This window comes from Hibiscus syriacus, unplaced genomic scaffold, assembly GCF_006381635.1.
Source record: "Hibiscus syriacus cultivar Baekdansim isolate YM2019G1 unplaced genomic scaffold, ASM638163v2 tig00110109_pilon, whole genome shotgun sequence".
Lineage (NCBI taxonomy): Eukaryota > Viridiplantae > Streptophyta > Magnoliopsida > Malvales > Malvaceae > Hibiscus > Hibiscus syriacus.
This window is the reverse complement of record NW_024062593.1, coordinates 444080-458506: the sequence shown is the minus strand read 5'-3', so window position 1 is coordinate 458506 and position 14427 is coordinate 444080. Positions and strand designations below refer to the sequence as shown.

Genomic DNA, 14427 nt, shown 5'->3' with positions numbered 1-14427 from the left:
TCTAATGTAAAAATTATTTTAAAAAAATCAAATTTGTAAATATTTAATTTTCAAAATCATTGTTAATGTTAATAGGCTTAAGCCTAAAAACATTATTAATATTTCATTAATCTAGAGTAGTTACAAGGTAATATATATATATATATATATAATTTTCTTAATGCTTAACCAGTCAATTGATAAATCTACTATGTAATTACTCAAATTCAATTTCTAAAAAAAAATAATACTCATTTTTATATTTAAAATCTCTTCATAAATTCAGTTAATTCATTAATTTAATAGTGGTCTCTAATCAATTAATTAATTAGGTATATGTCTCCCAAGCCAAGCGTAAAGTGTTGAAGAAGATTTATTGATCATGCCGCCAATCCCTATATTCTTTAAATCTTTAAAGAATCATTGATACCATCGACAGAACATAGTTGTTAGCACCGCCGTGACTGCCTCTACTTGTCCGCCGCCTGCTGTCTCTTCTCCGTTCACGCGGCATAACTTTTGTATCAAAATAATAGAAGATTATCAAAGTGAAAAAACGAATCTTCAAAATAAATGAATCGATGAATTACCGGTCCAACAGCTGAATATATACAAACAGAATGAATAGTTGAATACACTCTAAAGAACATGGCATAGAGATGCCATAATCAATGGAAGAAGAAGAAGAAGAAGAAATCGTAGATAAAAATCATCACTTGTTTTGATTCTATAATGCCGAAGAATCAATCATGAAACGTGGTTTCTTTGTCGGCAATGGACTTTCAACCTCTTGCTCTGTGAATCTTTCATCTCCATTTTCCACGCAGAACTCCGGTGAAGCCGGCAAGTTCAGGTCAAAGCCAAATTTGACACGATGGGTTTGGCTCAACGCGCCGCCTTCCGACACCGTCACTCCGCTGAGACTGACGCTACCACTCTTGTTACTGTTGTTGTTGTGGCCCCCTTCGTAGTGGCAGCGTTTGTGGCCTCCCAAGGCTTGGCCTGTGGGGAAATTCTTGTAGCAGATGGAACACTTATGTGCTCTACCGTCGCCCCCGCTGCTGGTGGTGGTGGTGATAGATTGATTATTAGCAGTAGCTCCGTCGGTGGAGGGTTTGCGATGGCTGGCTTTGTGACCATCCAGAGCCTGGTAAGAAGGGAAAGCCTTGTCGCAAACACTGCACTTGTAAGACGACTTCAAACCCGGCGGAGCAGCTCCCGCTTCCGACGACGACATAGACAACCGAAGACGATCAGCGTCCCCTCCTCCACCGTCAGATGCAGCGTTTCCACGAGCTAGCATTATGAGGCAGAGAGCGAGGTACTCTTCTTCAGTCGTCAGCGGTGGAGAAGACTCGTTATCGCGCTGCCGCTTCGAACGCTTGCCTTTCTTCCATGACTCGACGTGGTTGTAGTTGTCGTCGTCGATAATATCGTATTTATTGGTGGCGAAAGGAGTAGCCGCCATGGGAGGAGAATTCAGAGCTTCAAGAGCCATAGTAACAAAGGATGTGATAAATTGTGGTAGCGAAAGGGGTTTATATAGGAATTTGAAGTGAGTCAGTCGACTCAAAATAAGGCATGAACTCAGCTCCTTTTGTCAGATTATATATCACTGGTTCCGAATCAAGTCAACGCTACGCCTGTTGTTATTTTATCCAATTTTTTATTATAAATTTGTAATTATCAAAATTTATTTCAACAAAATATAGAAATATTATTTCAGGATCTAATGATACACGTTAATATTATGCGAGAATAATCCAACCTATAAAATTATTTCAGGATCTAATGACACACGTTAATATTATGCGAGAATAATCCATTTACTTTTATAATGCCATTAGTTAATTCACAAAATTAACGTCAACGATTTTACAAGACTAGTTAATGGTGTTAATTTGGATTAAAAAATTATATGGCTAAAATTTCAACTTTGAACATAGAAGAGGGACCAAAACCATGATTTAACCTAAAGTAAACTTTTATGACTATTAAAGAGAATCGGCCTAGATAACTCATTATCTATTTGCTCCACGTTGAAGGCTTACAGGCCAAACAAACAAATATAAAAATAATTTGAGTTGCCCTGACGTGGCAAAAGTTAACTGGTTGAGAGATAGCAGCTTGGCATCCTGTAATATTCCGGATTTTCTTGCTTTGTCGTTTTGGCATTCGGTGTGAGTTCGGTTGGTTTGCTTGTGTTCTAGTTTCTACAATTAACAAATTTCCTTCTCCTCTTCGCTTTACCACTATTGCCCCTTTCAAAATCTTCAATAACTTGATCTTAATTTTAATTTAACTTTTTTATATAAATCAAAAGTTTTTCTTGCAAATGAAATTGAATTGTCGTGGATAGTTTTCCCTATTAATTATGAATATTAGATTAGAATTCGACTCATTCTTACTATATCTTATTTTATAAGATCAATATTCCTTTTTCGAAAAAAAAAATTAAATTCAAGTTAAAATTAGTTTTTTTTGTTGGAGAATAGGATCAAATTGAGTTTAAGTTTAAGATAAAAATTTTCAACACAACCTAAGGTAATAATGCAGTTAATCCTTAGTCCCTTGTATAATTTAGATATAGTTATAATAATACTATTTTCTATATTTTTTTCAATTAGATATCTATTTTATCAAAGAAAAATAAGAATTATATCTATATATTTATATAAGGTGGAGTTAGACAATACTAATAAAAAATAGTTTTATTTCAAGATAAAAAACTAATTTTTAAGAAATTAAGGATCATAAATAATTAAATTATAGTAATAATAAATTTATCAAAAACATAATTAATGTGTGTTGAATGTAGTTGTGATATATATATATATATTTAAGACATATTTATTTTTGAATTTCAAATATTAATATTATTAAAACATAACCATACATTTTAAATATAAATTATACATAAAATATATAAAAATCGAAAAAAATGCATAAAATAGGGACATCCTATACATTTAACCTATTATCATCCATATTGTGTATTAAGAGGAGATAGATTTTGCATTTAAAAAAGCATAGAGGGTATTTCTGTAAAACCCGTACGGTGTGGAGCTAAGTAGAGTGAAGTAATAGAAGTGTACAGGAGTGCGTAGAAATCGTGGCTTGGCGAAAGCGAAATCGTCAAGTCATACGGCACGTAACGCGCGATTCGCTCAGCATTACACGTGGCACTTTTCGGTTCCCTTTTGAACAACTTTCACAGGTACTCAGTACTGACATAAGCGACAAGTAAGCTTCGATGTTATCCACATCAAAAGCAGTCTATATGTTGGGAGTCTCCACCAGCACGCCGCGTGGATCTCACATTCTTATCACAAATCGTGTCGCATTATAAGTCCGACACGTTCAAGAATTCTAGTGGCTGTAAATGTGTTAATCTAGACTATATGTCAAGGTTAACGTGTGAGTGTTTCGCTCTGATTATTAGAAACGTGCTGGTAGAACGATCTCATCACTGGCCTATAAATTAGTTAGGCTTTGTACTCGGTACGGTAATCTATATATATATATATATAGGTAGTTTGTTTGTTGAAATGTTTATAAGAAATTAGAATTGTGAATGAATTAGAATTTATAAAAATTAAAATCCAATTCTATATTCTGTTTTGTTTTTAGACATTTCAGATGAATTTGATTTTAATAATGTAAAATAATAGAATTACCCTTTTTATTTTTTTACTTTATTTTAGTTTATTTTACAACTTATATGTAGTAATATATTATAACAAATTAAAAAATATTAAAATTTTATTTTATTGATTTATTATTTATTTTAATAAATTATAAAAATCATGCTAATAAATATTATATGTTAAAATAATCGCAATCAAAATATGTTAATAAGTTACCAAAAGATAGAGTAATATTTCGATACATTCCAATCGGAATATGTTAATTAGTTACCAAAAAATATACCAAAAATATTTTATTTAATATATGAATTAGAAACTCGACCCGACACGACTCAAAATAATAAAAAAATTATTTTTATTCAATAAAAACATTGACTTAATTGAAAAAATTATATATAAAGGGGTATTCAATAAAAACATCAACCCTAAACTAAAACCCGACCTAACCCGAATATCACACTTAAAAAAATCCGACCCGACCCGAACAAAATAAAGTTTCATCTGACCGACCTGAATATATGAACTAGAAATCCGATCCGACCCAACCCGAAATAATAAAAAATTATTTTTATTTAATAAAAATTATGACTTAAAAAAACCCGAATCCAATCCGACTCGAATATCACACTTAAAAAACCCGACCCGCATATCACACTTAAAAAACCCGACCTGAACAAAATAAATTTTTATCCGACCCGACCCGAATATATGAATTAGAAATCAGACCCGACCCGACCCGAAATAATAAAAATCTATTTTTATTTAATAAAAACTGTGATTTAATCCGACCCGACATGAATTATATATATTTTCGGGTCAATCCGGTTTTTTTCACCCTAAACCCGAACATCACACTTAAAAAACCCGACCCGATCCGACCAAAATAATGTTTCATCCGATCCGACCCGAATATTTGAATTAGAAACTCGACCTGAAATAATAAAAAAATATTTTTATTCAATATATGAATAAATTACCAAATGATTGATGATGATAGTATAGTCAAATTTCAATTCCTTCCAACAAGAGAATTGAATTCCATCAATTTTTAGACTCTTTCCCTCATTTGATAGAATTGAATTCTATCAAGGATTCCAATTCCCTTGAAAAACTTAAACCAAACATGGGAAAGTGGTAGAATTAGATTCCAAATCCCATCAATTCCAAAAGATTTCATCCAACCAAACGCCACCAAATGAGTATCTAAGGGATGACAACAGGTGATATGAGCTTTTTAGGCCATTTTGAATTTGATTGAAAAATTAAAGTTATTCGCTAGTATTCAACTCGACCTTAATTTAGAAGAATTTATTTTAAAATATAAATCGACATTTTATGTAAAATTTAAGGTTACAATCAATTTATATAATATAAATCTCTTTTGGATTTATATATATTTAAAATATTAGATAAGCGAAAATAAATAATTAAGATTGATAGTAGTAAATAAGAATATATTCATTGGAAAAAATTAAGAAATTAATCTCAACCATCTATTTTTACTCATCTAACAATCCTAAACCACCACAAATTCACAAGGTGAAAAAGTACATTCTAGCTTATCATTAAAAATAAGATTGTATATATATATATATATGTTTAGTTTTACAGTTCAGACCATTCACTAAACCACCACAAAGTGTAACATTTTCACACATCTCGACTCATAGAAGATACAAAGACCCTTAATCATCTACGCAGGAGGGTTGGGATATACCTTTGGTTTTGGCTTGACTTCAATTTCATTTGCGCTGCGAACAAAGATGGCATCCGGTTCATGCCTGCATCAAGAAAGGATCCGAAGTTGGAGCTCGAGTATGTCCATGGATACTGTACACATTTTTTTGAGTCGGAGAAAGACAGAACAAGAGAAGTTGGAAGGAATCTTACGGCATATCTCCCTCTTCGAATGCGTAACTTGAGGCCACAGCCAAAAGTCGACTGTCTCTGCTGAATGAAAGAGCGGAAATGCTTGCTGGGTACTTTGAATACTGCGAATGATCATATAACAGTGATAGTAACTTATCAGGTTTTTGACTGTAAAATGAAATTGAATTTCAATCTAATCATTTTACCTGATACAGCCTCTTCTTATTGTTTCCATCCCACACATTTACGAAACCATCACAACCTCCGGTTGCAAATGTACCATATCTGCAGGATTGAAAGACATATATTAGCAATAATTTTGTGTATGTTCAAGATCTTGACCAACAAATTGCAACCTAATGTCTTACAAGAAGTTCAAAGTTTGCAAATTACTTATTTTCTCGGTAATAGTTTAATCAAAGTTGTCCATGCCTGAAACTCGTACACAAAAGGAAAAATGCTCTGAATGGCAATGCTACGTTGTGATCAATCGCATACGTACTGCATCATATAGTTAAAAATTTAAAATACTATCCAGCGGAACAGATGCTACTCAGGTTTTCAGCCTCTTCAATTTATCATAAACAGCTGAAGACTTATCCTGAAACTTACACTGGATGGAATGCAATGGCATTTACTGGATACACAATGTCCCGCCCAGCCTCAGATTTTCGATGGCACTTGAAGGCATACCTATAAAATATCAGTTGATACAAGCAAACAGATAAATGAAAAACTAGATCAGATCAAGAACAGTTCCCACAGGTTAGATCTATTCACATGCTGGCATATAACTCATAATATAGTGCTAAAATGAAAAGATTGATACGTACTTTTTGGCTTGACTGGTCTCTGAGAGATCAAAGAACTCCATTGCAACTCGTCCTTCATCCGAACTAAGAGCATATCCTGTATAAATTTGTTTAGTGAGAAACATTTTTATCCAAAAGAATGATTAATGAAGATATGGATCAGAGATCTAAAATCATGTAATATTACTTTAAATGCATGTATGATGTGAGCCGTTTCTTAATGAGTATTTCCTTTCCCTGTAAAAGCTTACGAAACTTTTAGACATTTAAAACATTACCTGTTCCATTTGGATAGCATCTCACACATCTAGTTTGATATTTCAATGAAGATTCCCTTTGCTGTTCAGGTTGAGACATCTTTCGTAAGTCATAAACATTTACATGTCTTCCAGCAGTTGCCACAACTACTCGATTTCCAACTAGAGATAATGACTAAACACGCTCAGGTTGTTGGTATGTGCCGACAAGAGTGCGCTCTGCCCACTTGCACCTCTTGGATCCCAGCATTTCAATGTCTTGTCCCAACCTGTGATCACTTGTCCTATAACAACAGATCAAACACTAAGGATTCAAACATTTTCATACATAAAACAAAAAAAACTCATGCTCAACACTGTATGTTGTAGATTCCTTAGAAGACATAGTCTTGTCTAATCTTCAAAATCTAAATCATAAAGGACATGTTTCAGTGAAACTTGTGACTATGGAATCAGCAATCATCTTTTCTGAAAACTCTTTCCATCATATCAGTTCATTTATTTTATTATTCAGTTAAATCAAAGGTAAATTAACCAATTATCCGTTCGAAAAAAAATGAAGCTCAGAGTCCTACCCTACAAGCAGGTAGAGGAAATTCCACTTTGAAAAGCAACATCAAAGACAAATCATATTGAATTCAACTTTAAAAAACCCAAAAATTAAGTCAACGGAGATGATTTGCAATTTTTAACCAACCTGCTCCGTAAGAATACTCTATACAACGCACAGGAGCATCATGTCTACCTAATACATCCTCCTTTCCATGACTGAACATTATCCTACAAAATTAACAGCTCAAAATTAAGTTTAGTTCTAAATTAAATTCTCCTGAGCTTTCTCGAGAATCAACCAGAAAATTTGTTACAAAAAAGGATTCAATTAACTAACCTCCTAACTTTTATTATCAGTACTGGCACTGAACCCGGATGAATCATCGTGGAAACAGCAATCAAGTACCGGTCCACCGTGCATGAACTCTCCTCGCAAAATGTTCGCGCTCGCATCATACAATCTCACAGACTACGATTAAAAAAAGAGTGAAAGAAAAAAACACTGTTCACTGAAAAAACCAAAAGGAAACTTAAAATTTTAAAAGGCAATTGATGTTTGAGAGAGCACCTTATCCCATAAGGAGACAAGTAGGTTATCACTGTGATTGGAGAACCGAATGTTCGAGATCCCATCCGTCGGAGGATTAGAGAGCTCCCGTCCCGGTCCCGGCGGCGGATGGACAGATGTCATCGCTTGATTGGTTGTTAGAGAGACTAGGGAACTGACGGAGAGAGAGCTTACAGTTTTTGAGAGAGCGATGGAATGCTTTACCGGGTGGCGATACAAAGAGAGGGAAGGAGATTTGAAATTTTAGAAATGTCATTCGGATTTGTTTCAAATTTTGGTGATAACATGAATAAATAAACAAGCAAAAACACTTTTTTGAATTCAAAATCAGTTAGCAGTTCACTTTACCGAAAAAGCTCGTCCTCTAGCCGAACAATTACATTAATGCCATTTCTGGTTTTTTAGCCTATTTGTTAGTTTGGGTTCTTTAACTACCTTGCAAGATGCAACGGCCCGATCTGCCTCCAAATACGGGTTAAGTGCACCAAAAATTAATTAAAAATTATTAAATATATATTTTTAAAAAAATAATAATTTGTGATAAGACATATAAAAATATCATGTTTTAAAAATGAGAACAACATCAATCATTAAAACGTCTTAAAATTTAAAAATAATAATTTTAATAATTAAAATCAGTTTAAATATAATATAAAATAGTAATAATAATAAATTAGATATTTAGAGTCTTTTTTAATAATCTCAATTTAAATATGTGAATATGTACAAAAATTATAATTTTTTTATCTGTAAAAAATCATCAACTATTCATATTTGAATTACTATTATTATTTGTAAATCTGTTTTCTTTATCTGCAAATCATCAACTACATGTTTTTTGCTCGCCTTCATCAATTTCTAAAATCCGAAGCTCTGTACAAAACGAGATCGAACCCCAAGTAATTGAGATACCTTTCTTGCTTACTGCTCTATGCAATGGTGGTCTGCAAATGCCGCAAGGTACCATTTTTCTTTAAAAATCAATCTGACTCTGTTTTTGGATCTCTTGATAAGGTTTACTGTCACTCACTGCTCAGAGCTACAATTCTTCATATGAGTATTTTAAAATTCATTTCATATTACAAATTTGTATTGGAATTTGTTATTCATCTCTGGGTTTTAGTCTTTTAGGTCTCTATCGTTTCCTTTCTCGTGAGCATACAACTTTGCATATCTTTGCTCTCTTAATTTGAAGGGTTTTTAATTTGAAAGAAGAACGCGAATTTGATTAATAAATGAATCTAAGAGAGGAGGACATTGACCTTAATATTTGGAGGTTCAAGTGGAATATAGCTTGATATGTTATGAATTTAATTATGATTACATGAGATAATTTGTAGAGCTGATGTTGGCTGGGATCAAGATTCACAAATGTTTCTGTGTGTAAGCCTCTATTTTTTTCCTCTTGGTGTTTCAGGCGACAAAATTATATTGTTTCGTGCACAAGGTTCCTGTATGTGGGGAATGCATCTGCTTTCCCGAGCACCAAATATGCGTTGTAAGTTTATAAATTCTGCTTATACTGGACTCAGAACTTTACTCACAAGCATTTTGATGTGATTTGAATGAAGTGCGGTTACAGTGCATTGACTAGGAGCAAAAAACAGTAATAATTTTATCCATACTAAAATGAAAAAGAAGGGGGAGGGGATCATGTATTGAGCTCTGATTGATGTACAACTCCTTTTTTCATATGTTGGATTAAAAAAAAGTACTTATTTATGATTCATCATTGTGTTCATTTTTTAAAATTATATTGAATTTCTTGAAAAGGCTTCCATATTTATGCATGCTGTATTTATTTTAGTGTAAAAAAATAACTGTGAGTGGAGGTGTTGTATACAATGCTGTTTTGAGCTTACGATGATTTTATGCCACTTTGCACTAGATACGTACTTACTCAGAGTGGGTAATAGATGGAGACTATGAATGGCCTCCCAAATGTTGCAAATGCCAAGCTGTGCTTGAGGAGGGGGATGACTCTGTAACCACTCGATTGGGTTGCTTACGTATGTGTTCACGCTGACGTAGATACTAGATACTGCCCTTTTTTGGGTGCAAAACAGTATGTTGAAGTTGTGCTGTATGATCTTACAGTTTTTATTTGCTACTTTAGATGTCATACATACAAATTGCTTGGTTTCACATATCAAAAGTTTTCCTCCGCACACTGCACCTGCTGGATATTCATGTCCTTCATGTTCAACATCTGTAAGTTCTCAAAAACCTGTTTATTTTTCAGCATGAATCAACTGTTTCATGCCCAGATGGTTCTATTTGTCTTGTTTCATGTGATATATATATGTTCCCAGAATTGATGGTGACAATGTTCTTGGAAGCATGTAGGTGCTATATGTGTCCATGCTTCAAATGATAGATAGAGATGGTTAACAGTAATATAACCGACTGCCATAACCATGCTGCTCTGACTTTTGGAGCCTCTCATTTAAGTTTTTTTCTTTTCTTTTCAGTAGATAAGTAATTTTATTTCATCCACAGAGCAAAATTTTGCTAGATATTACAACTTTACAGTTGAATGGGTGTCAGCCTCTCATTTAAGTTGTTAATGTAGAAAACTCCTCTGCTGATTGGCATGTTTCTGATATTCCAGTAATTAGCATTCTCTCATGTGTTGGAGGAATTTCTATGATTTGTTACTCAAGAGTCAAGACTGCATAATTTTCTTTTGGTGTTCCTCAGTCATTTACTTTTATTCTTGTATTGTATAAGTTATGTGAAATGGTCTTGGTTATTTGTTCTTTGGTTTGTCTCATTTTACAATGGTTTTTCCCCCAGATATGGCCTCCCAAGAATGTTAAAGATTCAGCATCTTGTCTTCATTCACAGCTGAAGGAGGCTATCATGCAGGTGAGTTCATGCTTGATTTGGGTTGTTACAAAGAATGGCTGCTCATTCTAAATGTAAAGAAAACTTTTGATCTTTTTTCCCTTTCAATATTTTGTTTATCAAACTATTCTTCTACTTTTCCTTAAGTACATCTTTGCTTCTTTACAATATTTGCCCTTGGGTGTTTTGGAAGTCCTACTCTTGCCACTTGCCCAGTTGTAAATTGTAATTCAGTTGTTATCCTTTTCAGCATGTGCTATTCAAGCTTGAATTCCCCTTTCGATGGTTGACATGAAAGTTATGAGATTAACTGTTCCCTGGTGGAGGTTTCCGAAATGGATGACATTTATTCTGCTAGGAAAGTTTAACCTGTCAAATGCATTAATCACCATTCAGCTGAACCAACTACTTTCAATGCATGTTATTGTAAAATGTAGGCCATGCAAGTTTGCTATGGCCAAACCTGTTCTTTCCTTGTTCACTAGGATTATTGAACTGCAATAAAGTTACTGAAATATCATTTCCTAAGTTATTCCAAGTTTCTAAACCTCAACTTTAGCCACCAGAATGTCGTAGATCTCAGTATTTGGGTTGCATGCTCAATCTTCTGATGTTTCAAACTGCTGAAGATCATCTTTTGCCTCTGAATATGTGGATCATCTGCAAGTATTGCTGAAAGAAAAAATGATTTGGTTTGATTGTAGTTTTGCCATATATATTGTAGATTTATATTGTAGTCTCCTTTTTAGGATGAATGCAGCTTGACTTCTTATCATATGTGCATAAATAAAAATTTAAATGGCTTGACTTGATATTACACAGACTGGCATGGAGAAGAATTTGTTTGGAAATCATCCCATTTCTTTGCCTACAACAGAACCCCGTGTTCCCCCACCTGCATTTGCTTCAGATCCATTGATAAATGTAACCGGAGGAAGAGATTATGATGGGAATTCAACACCATCTGTTGCAAAAGATGAAGGATACTCAGCTGATGCAGGACCTTCGAAACTTGCAGTAACAGAAATAATGGAGATAGACAGTCCTAATTCAGCTGGGACTTACATAAAAGCTCCGAGTCCTGTTGCTGTATGTCATTTTTTATTAATTATTGGATTTGAATTGAGTTCGCAAATCATTTTATGTTATGTTTTGGTTGTTTGTATGTGTCAACTCCAGTATGTTAGTTTTTTGCTTTCTTATATCGGGTGTTTTATTCTATGCTGTGATGTAACCCAGCCTGTGGCTACAACACGGAAGAGTACATCTCATGTTGATCGGCAAAACTCTGAAATCTCATATTATACAGACGATGAAGATGGAAACCGTAAAAAGTATTCTCGTAGGGGTGAGTTAGAAAGCCTTGGTTTATGAAGCCATTCTGCCCTCTGATTGATTAGAACTTTTCCGATTCGTTCTTGCCGTGGCCTACTACTTTTGGTCTGACTGTTTATTAATGCATCTATCCAAAGTGCACTCTAAGCATGCTTGTAATCTTGAACTTAGAGAAAATATATATTTGTATGCATATATCATGATTCATTGCACGCTGTGATCTCATATCCATGGTTCTTTTTTTTTCATTTATAATTTCTTGTTGTAGGACCACTTCATCTCAAGTTTCTCAGAGCATTAATTCCCTTCTGGTCAAGTGCGTTACCAACTCTCCCGGTGACTGCACCTCTACATAAAGACTCACCAAATGTAGATGATGGTAGAGAAGGTCGTTCGAAGCACCAAAGATCAACACGGATGGATCCAAGAAAAATTCTTCTTGTCATAGCAATCGTGTAAGTCTACAACCTTAATACCCAAGGCCATGTTAACCAACCAAGAACTGACCAAGCTACATGTGCACACATGGATTCATCTTCCTCTCTTGTGCAGGCATTTACCCATTTCTTCTTAACATGCATATTTCTTTGCATTTATGTATGCATCTGTGATAATGACCTGTGGGTGCTGCAACTGATATGAAATGCGAAAATACCAAACACGTGAAGGATTTTTTTTATTTACACCACGTATAAATTATGTTGCGCAGGGCCTGCATGGCTACCATGAGTATTCTCTACTACAGAATTTCACAAAGGGCTCTCGGTGACGAAGTGGGCAATGATGAGCAGCAGTAGTAATCGATCGATAAACTGTGATGAAATTGGTGAGACCTTATATTCACATGCTTGTGCAAATCCTGTTGGTTAGTGCTACAACCGCCGTTTTCTCTGCTCAACGTCTCCCTTCCGGTCCTCCCCTCGGTCACATTATCTGGCGGAAGAAACAAGTAATATTACAAAGAAACTCATTACCCATCAATCATCATCCACCCCACATCTTTCTTCTTAAATATCAATCCAGATGCAGTGAGAACTAAATGTTAGTTTTTTCTCGGCCATCTTTCGACTTTATTTTTCGATTTGCACCCCTGTTGTGTGGTTGAAATGAATGACATTTTAGAGGCACAAACATGTTTTGTTGAAAGTGGGTTGATTTCCTTCTTAGTATTTGGTTCAGTTCATAAATTGCTTAAACCAAATTCCCCTTTCTTCTCAGCAAAAGAAAAGGTCATAAGATGGACACAAATAAAGCCACATGTGGAGTCCGACTTGTTTGTGTTCCACTAGTTTTACGCGGCAAACCGCCTGGTTTACACTTATTATTATTATTATTATTATTATTATTATTATTATTATTATTATTATTATTATATTTAGATAATCATAGTTTATTACTAATCCTTTGTGTTTGCTTGATTTAAGGATTAGTTTTTTCTACGGTCTTTAATATATCGTCGGGTGAAGTACACTAGAGTCTAGAGATCATTAAATATTAACTGTTTTGTGAATAGAAATAATGAATTTTTTAAAATTACAAAATGTTTATTAAATTTATTAAAATTAAATTCCATTAGTTTATTATAAAATTATCAATTAATTTATTGAATTGTTATAAATAATCAACAAATTTGTCAATTTTTTACATTTATTATAATGTCAAGTGATCATTTTGTAATAGTTTGATAAATTTAATCAATTATTTTATAATTTTTTTTAAACATCTCTTAAAATCAATTCACATCTCTTAATTGTATATATAATTCAATAAATGAATTTGCAATATTTATTTTCCTTTTAGAATTCAGCATGTTTTGCACAAACAATTTAATTAATGTGTGTGCATGAATCCAATATTGAATAGTTACACACATTTAAAAATAAGGTAAACTATATATCCGATCGTTGGCCTGTTCTCGTATTTCTGTTTTGATCGTTCAATTGTGTTTTTTTATTTCTAAAATCGTATTTAACGTTGCGTTTTTATATTGATCACCGTCCGCTAAAAATTTAACAATAAAACTTATGCGTCGTTTATTATTGGTATTATTATTTTCCACATCTTTTTTCTCTTTCATTGTCAGTAACCCAATGACATCTTTTAATTGATTTATTAAATTATTATAAACTAGGATCAATTTAATAGAAAATGTAAGTTTTGAGACTAAAACTATTATTATATCATGTCATATCATTATTTCAGTTAAGTCGACAATCAAACCTGACAACAAGGTACCAAAATAGAAACAAAACATAACGTTACGTACGATTTTGAAAAAAAAAATAGATGACCAAAATAGAAACATAAGGATATTGGGTACCAAATAGGTAGTTTTTTCTTGGAAAGAATATTCTTTCTGTGATTTGTATTAGTTAATTCATGGGCGAGGAAAGTGCATTATAATAAACTGCTAATTAAATAAGAGTAATATTAATACTTGTTGGTTATTAATTAAAGCGAAATTTAGTTTCCCTTAAAAGAATTTATGAAATTAGTCCTTTTTTTTATAAAAAAAAAACAAAGCTTTCCTAAATTATAAGTATTATTAGTACATTTCGTGC

General features: G+C 33.4%; 2 protein-coding genes and 1 pseudogene across 3 annotated transcripts; 1 reads left to right on the top strand and 2 right to left on the bottom strand.

Annotated features, from left to right (window-relative positions):
• Positions 1 to 687: 687 nt before the first annotated feature.
• LOC120214889 (zinc finger protein ZAT10-like) lies at positions 688 to 1502 on the bottom strand. Its single transcript, XM_039212690.1, has one exon. The coding sequence runs from the start codon at positions 1475 to 1477 to the stop codon at positions 707 to 709; it is 771 nt and encodes a 256-aa protein (XP_039068621.1). The 5' UTR covers positions 1478 to 1502; the 3' UTR covers positions 688 to 706.
• Positions 1503 to 5231: 3729 nt separating this feature from the next.
• LOC120214892 lies at positions 5232 to 7927 on the bottom strand (annotated as a pseudogene).
• A 574-nt stretch (positions 7928 to 8501) lies between these two features.
• Positions 8502 to 13152, top strand: LOC120214887 (zinc finger protein-like 1 homolog). Of its 2 annotated transcripts, XM_039212688.1 has the most exons (9): positions 8502 to 8644; positions 9102 to 9182; positions 9573 to 9693; positions 9801 to 9895; positions 10481 to 10552; positions 11354 to 11620; positions 11771 to 11879; positions 12135 to 12321; positions 12576 to 13152. In XM_039212688.1, the coding sequence occupies exons 1-9, from the start codon at positions 8621 to 8623 to the stop codon at positions 12661 to 12663; spliced, it is 1044 nt and encodes a 347-aa protein (XP_039068619.1). In that variant the 5' UTR covers positions 8502 to 8620; the 3' UTR covers positions 12664 to 13152. The 2 variants fall into 2 exon arrangements, with proteins under 2 accessions (XP_039068619.1, XP_039068620.1); XM_039212689.1 differs by lacking the exon at positions 9573 to 9693 and having other exon boundaries at positions 8506 to 8644.
• Positions 13153 to 14427: the final 1275 nt, after the last annotated feature.